General features: G+C 39.1%; 1 protein-coding gene across 1 annotated transcript; it reads right to left on the bottom strand.

The window, feature by feature from the left end:
- Window positions 1–686: 686 nt before the first annotated feature.
- On the bottom strand, window positions 687–2,518 carry LOC126367221 (uncharacterized). The gene is made up of 2 exons (XM_050010649.1): window positions 2,250–2,518; window positions 687–1,071 (listed from the first exon to the last, which is right to left on the bottom strand). The coding sequence occupies exons 1-2, from the start codon at window positions 2,445–2,447 to the stop codon at window positions 931–933; spliced, it is 339 nt and encodes a 112-aa protein (XP_049866606.1). The 5' UTR covers window positions 2,448–2,518; the 3' UTR covers window positions 687–930.
- Between the last annotated feature and the right edge of the window lie 6,524 nt (window positions 2,519–9,042).

Below are 9,042 nucleotides of genomic sequence, written 5' to 3' on the forward strand. Positions count from 1 at the left end.
GTATGTTCAATAACATAACGTAATCCTACTACTTTATTCCCAATTGGGGTACGCTTAATGTAATTTTGGATTTCAGGTAGCAAATATGTGTAGCAATTATCACCCAAAACATAAATTTGAAAGAACGCCAAGTTGTAACAAATAAAACATCTATTACATCTAACTTGATACCAAGTCCTTATGTATTTTTATCTTCGTTATTCAAGTGCCACTTGACAAGTCAATATGAAGTTTAGTTACCTATTTAATTTAGAACAATGTTTTTAGATATAAACTTCAAGTATAATAACTATAACATAAGGATGAACTTGGCAAGTCGCAGTCATAAAGATAACAAGAAAATACACACCTCTACTTACGTACAAAAGGACTTGTTACGTAAACACTGTTAGATCTCATTGCTTTTTCTTTTTTTCGTCATATTCAAAAATATATTTATTCAGTAGGTAACATGGTTACACTTTGAATCGTCAATTTTTACATAACGAACGTCTCATCCGCCTAAAACTACTGCAGCTTCTCACAACCTATATAGCCGGGGAAAAGAAGTTACAAGTAAAACCTCAGCGCAGGGCCCTAGAGTTTCCTTAAAAAAAAATTACGCGATAACACTATTTTTGTCGTATTATGTCGTATAGTTAATTATGTCGATGAGTGAAAGAATCATGATAATAAAAAAACAAATACACACGCTATCGTAATTCACGCTCTGAATTATGATTTTATTGATTTAACCACTGAATAAATGCGTTCATTGCAATTTTGTATACAAAAGATTTTTCGGATTAATTAAAATATTTAGCGTAAATCAGAAGAAGATTAATTTCGTCTCATTGCAGAGCAGCGATTCTTTTATTTATTTATAAACATTTTTAATAAGAATTTATTTTAATTTATAATATTTTTTATTATTATTGTCGATAAAGCCGTTCAAACAAATATTTGCACTTGGTAGTTAATTCCGTCTCCTCTATCACTCTTGATCTTGATGTTGACGAACGTTGACCCCACGCCTCCCGCCGTCACTGTGGCCTTGCCTTCAGACTTGTCCAGGTCCCGCGCCGTTATTGCCTGATATAGACCAATTAATACTATTAATATTTCGCAAAGACCACCGTGGCCCAGTGGTTGAGCGTTGGGCTCACGATCAGAAGGTCCCGGGATCGATTCCCGATAGGGACATATCACAAAAATTACTTTGTGATCCCTAGTTTGGTTAGGACATTACTGGTTGATCACCAGATTGTCCGAAAGCAAGATGATCCGTGCTTCGGAAGGCACGTTAAGCCGTTGGTCCCGGTTACTACTTACTGATGTAAGTAAGTAGTCGTTACATGAGCCATGTCAGGAGCCTTTGGTGGCTCAATAGTAACCCTGACACCAGGGTTGATGAGGTTGGTACTCCACCTCAAAACCCACACGATAGAAGAAAAATTAATATTTCGTGCTTCTGTGCTGGTATGGAAGCAAATAAAACACCCAAAGCATGCCTTCAGCTGATTATCTTCCTGGGTATTTCGTAAAAACCTGCAGAGCGATTGAGTTCTGAATGTAAGTAATATAATTGCACCGGGCAAAGTTCCATCCCAGATGTAAACCACAAAAACATGTTTTATTTTTATAAGGATAAATGTGACTACCAATATAATAGGGATTCTGAAATCTGAAATATATGATTTAATATTGGTTCTAATTTTAAAATCTATCAATGAATGAATAATGTAACGATTAAGCTGACGACTATCGCAAGATGGAGTACCCATACCTCACCGAGCTTTCTGTTAGACCAACATGATAGGTGGTGAGCCGTATCGCCGTCTATAATGGTCGAGCCATCTGTGTGAAAACTACATTTAAGATAAATTAATAACTTATTAGTGCAAATCCGGTACCTGAATTCGAAGCGGCGCTTATCACAATGTTCTCGATCTAAATTCTGTCTTACCTTGATTCATCATCACCAGCCCATTAACGTCCCCACTGCTGGGGCACGGGCCTTCCATATGGATGAATAGGGAGAATGGGCCTTAAACCGTCACGCGGGCCCAGTGCGGATTGATGGTTATTAACGACTGCTGATGCAGCCGGGACCAACGGCTTAACGTGCCTTTCGAAGCACGGAGGAGCTCGAGATGAAAACGTTTTTTTTTTTTGTGGTCACCGATCCTATGACCGGCCTTTGCGAAAGGTGCTTAACTTCAACAATCGCAGACCGCGTGCGTTTACCGCTGCGCCACGGAGTTCTTCACCTTGATTATCTGATTCTTTTCACTGCTGAAGAATACATTCTTCGTTCTGGTGGTAAATGGGATCCCGGACAACTTGACATTCTCCAGGTAAGCCAAGACACTACCAGTAGCGTTGCCTACTTGCAAATCTTCTGCCTTGCTATCACTTATGCACAACACTATGACCAATGCTAACAAATATTTCGTTACTGTCAACATAATTTTTATAATTTACTAACAATTTTATTAAACTCCTATCTATGCTTGTTCAAAGTTAAAACTCAAATGTATATATATGGATTTTCATAGTGATATGATGAGTAAACCTCTTGAATTTATATCTGGACATGTTGATAACAGTTCCATGTAGTTATCTTAGTGAATCATCGCTACTTATCGACTATCTTTTAAAGTGATAGAACGTGATGTTTACGGTTTAAAAGAAATATTTGCACGTGAGCGTACGACCGTATAGTCTATCAGGGTGGACAGAACCAGAATGAAAAGTTGGATTGTAGTGGTACAATCCAAGAGGAGTTGGCTTGAATAGATCACTTTTAAATCATCATCATCATAAATCATCTTAGTTGTATAAAGAATCCACCATTAACTGTAAGTTGGTCCGATATTGCAATCCTTAAATCCCTTATAAGTGTAAAAAATGCTTTTCACCGGTTGCCTGGAAGTAATTGCTATTTAACAATAAGGCCGCCGATGGTACTTATTTTATTTATTGTGTATTTTTTATATTTATTTTGTTTGATTTTGTATTGTACGTAAACTGTAAAACGTATATGATAATCAAATACCATGATATCTGAACTGTAACTGAGCTATTCAATAAACATTATTATTATTATTTGTATGTCTTTTTCATATCTCGGGCCTATGGAGGCCCGGACTTTTGGAAGGCGTGTGTGGGGCCGAAGCCAACACGTAGAGGCCCCTTAAGACAGTTTAATCTAAATGTGGTGTGTGTTATTATTATTATTATTATATGACCAGCATATTGCTCATTTATAGACATTAGATAATAAATCCTTTAACGATTTTCGAGCGCTAAACCCAAAAAGGAAAGTAAGTACTTATAAATTTTTCAACATTTCATTCCCAACAACTTTCTCAAAGCACTCAAATAACAATCGTTTAATGTGCTTTACGCCCCCATTCCGAAACGGCCAGCCAACACACTCATGTGAGAAACATGAAAAACTGATCCCACTTGCCTACAATTTATTCGTCGGCTATGGCTTTATCAAAAGTTGGACACATTAACACCAGATGTGACCGGGTGCTTCAAAAAAGTTTTTTTTCCTCCCCTTTCCATCCCCCAAAATAATGAAACGGTTTGCGCACTCATTTGTTACGAGTCCATTTTTTGTTACGACCACCGTAACATGTGAGGTGGGGAAAATATTTGGACTGAATTACAGGTTCCAATTTGGGCATATTAAGTTTTTTAGGCGTGGTCGTTTGCCAATGTACCCTAAGAGTTCGCTATGACGCACGACCACCACCACCGCTATATTTTGAACATTTACCTCTTTAATTCGAATACCTACTTGGTTTTATAATAAACAAGTTATATACTAAATAGATGTAAATACATTACGTTTATGTTTGGGGGTAAGAATTTCGGAGAAATATTTTCTTGATTTTGTGCTAGGTGTTTAGGGTGGTATTAGTAAACCAATCTCAGCTGAGACTACCCTTCAAGACCATGTTTTTCAAGTTGATGTTTAGTCTCAAAGCTGAGTTTATTAATACCACCCTTAGAGCGCGATATTTACGGAAAACATTATAATTTCTTTTATTTTGGGGTATTATGTGTTGAGAAAACGCGTGCGCATTATGTATATTATCATTATTCTGAGAAGTAGTTTAGAATTATAATAAGTAATAAGCGTATATACACATACACACATACCTACATACGTAGCGGTGAAACATATAACCGATTTTTTACAACCGCAGTCGCGACAAATAAAACAAAATACAGTCACTTACCCTGTTATGTTCTTCTATCGTGTGGGTTGTGAGGTGGATTACCAACCCCATCAACCCTGGTGTCAGGGTTATTATTGAGCCGCCATAGGCCCCTGACATGACTCATGTAACGACTATGTACTTACATCAGTAAGTAGCAACCGGGACCAATGACACAACGTGCCTTCCGAAGCACGAATCATCTTACTTTTGGACAATCAGATGATCAGCCTGTAATGTCCTAACCAAACTAGGGATCACAAAGTGATTTTTGTCATTTGTCCCCACCGGGATTCGAACCCGGGACCTCCGGATCATGAGCACAACGCTCAACCACTGAACCACGGAGGCAGTATATAGTACTGCACCTCTTGGTTACCAAGTATCAAAGTGCACGGGAACGCAAACGACGTAGCAACGAGAGTATATACCCACCCCCGATGTTCAGTTTGATTTATGTCCGGCAGTCGCGAAATAGTCGGGCCATGTATCACAGGTGAACCCGGGGAAATAGCTAGTGTAGTTTCTCCTTGTTGTTGAAGTGCAGGTATCTAATAGCAATTCTCTCCCACGTAATCCTCTCAGACAATAACATTCAGCCGAGGTTCGCGCCCACCTGGCGTGTTCGCTTTATGTTTTTACTGGGCGAAATTTTTCAGCGATCACGTCAAAAAGACGGAGAAGGCAGAGACAAAATAAATAGGTAGTGGAAGGAATAGATACTAATCTATTTCCGGTTTCTTCTAAAACCCTACTTTGTAAATATATAGGAAAACGAACATATTCGATTTTTTCTTTACTCCTTAACATAATTATACGTACTTACCTAGAGTCGATTCTACACGGAACAATAAAAACGCTACGGCCTCCGTGGTCCAGTGGTTGAGCGTTGGGCTCACGATCCGGAGGTCCCGGGTTCGTATCCCAGTGGGGAGACATATCATAAAAATCACTTTGTGATCCCTAGTTTGGTTAGAACAATTCAGGCTGATCACCTGATTGTCCAAACAGTAAGATGATCCGTGTTTCGGAAGGCACGTTAAGCCGTTAGTCCCGGTTACTACTTACTGATGTAAGTAAGTAGTCGTTACATGAGTCAGGGGCCTTAGGCGGCTCAATAGTAACCCTGACACCAGGGTTGATGAGGTTGGTACTCCACCTCACAACCCACACGATAGAACAAGAATAAAAACGCTTTTATCAATGTTTTAAACATTTTCTTCCCCAAACACAAGGAAAACCAACCAACAGCCATCTGGCATCTATCTCCATCATAAAACCTTAACATCACTCATATCTAAGCCCCAATTAATGGGAGCAAATGAGCCCTACATTTTGCATAAAATGCTCATATTGGATGAAGGCAAATACAGTGCGCCACACAGCGCGACCATTACTTTGTTTTACGACGTGATAACACCATCCACGTCCCGCGCTCGCGACCTTACATTGTACTAAACCCATTGCTGGTCGGCGGATTTTTTTTGATTTGGATATAATGTTTTTTAAAGATTTTTTTTGTTAATTATTTATAATAAGTATTAGATCTCTCTAAGGCACACTACATGATGGTGCTCATAAATAATTAAACGAAGAAAAAAGAAATACCGTTTGTCTGTCTAATTTATTTATTGCTCAGGTAATCAACAGCTTATATAGTATACATAGTGCTGATATAATATTTTAAGTATCAAGAAAGCCATTAATATCTTAGGATTTACTGCAGTTCGAGTTTTACACTAACATATTTATATATTATATAGTTTTTTTTTTCACATAGCATAATATCTTTCAGATAGCTATTACCTTTAGGTGAGCCTGATAAAATGTGATTATTACTATTAGAAACAGTATTAGAGTAACACAGTAGTACCTGAATAGGCAAAAGCCTAACCGATTTAAAACTTTCCAGCATTGATTTAGAGTGGGAAGTAGAATAGAGTCCCAGGTTACGTCGAAGAGGGCACTGCCCGGGAACTGCGCTGGGGTTATTCAAAAAAACATTTTTCACGCATGACTCACGCGGCGCTTTATTTCCATAAAACATCGCGGACTTATTCCCCGATCGCACCCCAGAACACTTGGCGTTAGGTACGGAAAACACGAGCTTTTATGGGATTTTTTAAGAATAATAATATACAGGGTGTTAGTGAATCGTAACGAATACTCAGGGTGATGATTTTGACCATGATTCTGAGTTAATATCAGGTGGAATTTTTCGTCGCAAAATTCATGATTATTTTTTAGTTTTTTTAAATTATTTTCAATTCTTTACTTTTGCGATGCAAAATTCCACTTGATATTAACTCAGAATAATCAGCTGAATCATCCCTCTCAGTATTCGTTACGATGTCACTTACACCCCGCACAAGTACATACGGTAGCCATACAAGTAGGTATGGGTGTTAGTGACATCATAACGAATACTGAGCGGGATGGTTCAGACCATGATTCTGAGTTGATATCAAGTGGAATTTTCAGTCTGAATATTCATGAAATTTTTTGTGTTTTTTTTATTATTTTCAGTTCCATACTTTTGCGAAGGAAAATTCCACTTGATATCATCTCAGAATCATGGCATCAATCACCCCTCAAAGTTTTCGTTACGATGTCACTAACACCCTGTATAATAATTGCTTCTACGCTGTTTTGGGAGCAAATAAAAAACAAAACACGTTCAGTTTAGTCTTCCCGGGCTTGTCGTAAAATCCGATTGTGCCCTCTAACATGATAGACTAATGTTATGGGCGACAGGCTGACCCCTTATCACTATAAGGTTCATCATATCCAATAACATCGTATCAATAGTGACTGCAAGTTGTCTTTGATTACTTGTGGCTCTACCCACCCCATTAGTAACGGGCCAATATAGCCACGATTGTAACAGATTACTTTGACTGTAATGGCCTCCGTGGTACAGTGGTAGAGCGTTGGGTTCACAACCCGGAGGGCCCGGATTCTAATCCCCGTGGCAAATATGTAAAAGGTGCTCATTAAGCCCTTTCATTTGATACTCATTACAATACCATTGGAAAAACATAGTTTTCCTCCATCACTTCATGTCTTCAAGAGGGCGCGAACGCTTTTAGTGATAGCTCATTTTTTTCGTTTCAAATTCTCATAAGTGGTTTAGAGGTTAGGACGTACATAATACACACATAACCCTCCGTTTTTTTCACCGCAGTCGGGTAAAAAAGCTATAAAACAATATTCATCCATATGTAGTGAATACCAGACGAGGGAAGTCTACTTACATTAAATTACGTCAAATAGCACACGATGTTTCAAACTGACGTTTTATGATCCAATTGATAGATGTAACCATCCCAAGAGTTTAAAAATACTTTGACCCAATACACCGCGCCGGTAAGACGTTGAAGCACGCAACCTTCGAATTAAAGTCGAACTTTGCTAGAAAAGGTACAGGTTATATTAAACGATGTAATAGAGAACGCTCGTTTCATGTATGTAACGTTTAGAATGGGGATCGTTCAGCGAGAATGAAATAAAACAAATGAAATTCTCCCCATTCTATTTTTTAAACACCTCGTTCCGACACTATCCATCCATACTAATATTATAAATGCGAAACTAGCTCTGTGTGTCTGTCTGGACGTTTTGTCTGTTACTTTTTCACGCTGAAACTGCTGAATCGATTTAACCCTTTCACGGACAAGAGACCATGGGTCATTGATGGTTCATAAGCTCGCGACACCAAACACTTCAGAACCCCGATACCGACCCCGCCGCCGTGGTTGACGACTTTCCTCGATAAGCGCTTATCGCTATCGACGCTCTAGGGTCGATTAATTCTTTCAAATATTTTTTTTCCTCTCAGTCGCACCCTCAGGCCTGTTGTCTTCAGCCTTCAGCGCTCCCCATTTGTCTGGCCAAGTAGTTAATGCCACCTGGGGCAAATCTACAATAAGTCACGTCAAAAAAAAGTGTGACACCTTGGAATCGGAGCGTCGGTAGACGTCCTGTCCTTGAAAGTGTTAAATGAAATTTGGTATAGATATAGTTTGAGATCCGTGGAAAATCATAAAAGACAGTTTATACGCTGGGATGATTCCCTTAAGTGGTGTGTGAACTCGAAAACAACGCAGATGGAGCCGCGGGCGAAAAACTATAGTAGCCAATAATTTCATAAACCGTTTACGAGCAGCCTACGAGACATTCTCGTAGAAGCCTGCGTCCGTCGTAGGCCTCCAAGAATTATTGCGTTATCATATAAATAAGGATTTAAGAGGGCATCAGAATAAATTCCGGTGGGATGCGAGCAAAGCTCACAGTATTATTTTACGTGCAATTTGTTTGTTTTTATTGCGTTTGCAAGCGGAGGATCTTGCCGCATTAATATTAGAGTAGGCTGTGGCTCTGGAAAATTCAATAGATATTTTTTCGGTTCGCGGCCTCTTTGCATGTTTAATGATTTCAAAGTCGGGTGAGGAGACGTGCTGGGTCAGGAAGGCGGGGTCAACGGCCGGCGGGTCTTGTTCTGAGCCGCCATTTTTGAACAAATTGTACTAAGGTACCTTCTGGTCAATTGCACTTTCTACAGGGTGTCGAAAAAGGCTACATCGAATCAAAACATCTAAAAAGCAACATTGGAGTTTGATGTTTGCGCTTTTAGAAGTAGGTACTAAGTGCGGAATGTCAAATAGCAATATTGCTTTTTTAGATGAATTGCTTTAATATGGCCTTTTTAACCTGCCTGTATTTTTTCGTGCAGCGACGGAATGGAATGACCGGCCACAGTGCTTGTTTGAAAATAAATAAATTGTAAAGTGTTAATCCAAAAGCGGGCAGGTGGAAGGCAAGAGGGAAC

This window comes from Pectinophora gossypiella, chromosome 5, assembly GCF_024362695.1.
Source record: "Pectinophora gossypiella chromosome 5, ilPecGoss1.1, whole genome shotgun sequence".
Classification (NCBI taxonomy): domain Eukaryota; kingdom Metazoa; phylum Arthropoda; class Insecta; order Lepidoptera; family Gelechiidae; genus Pectinophora; species Pectinophora gossypiella.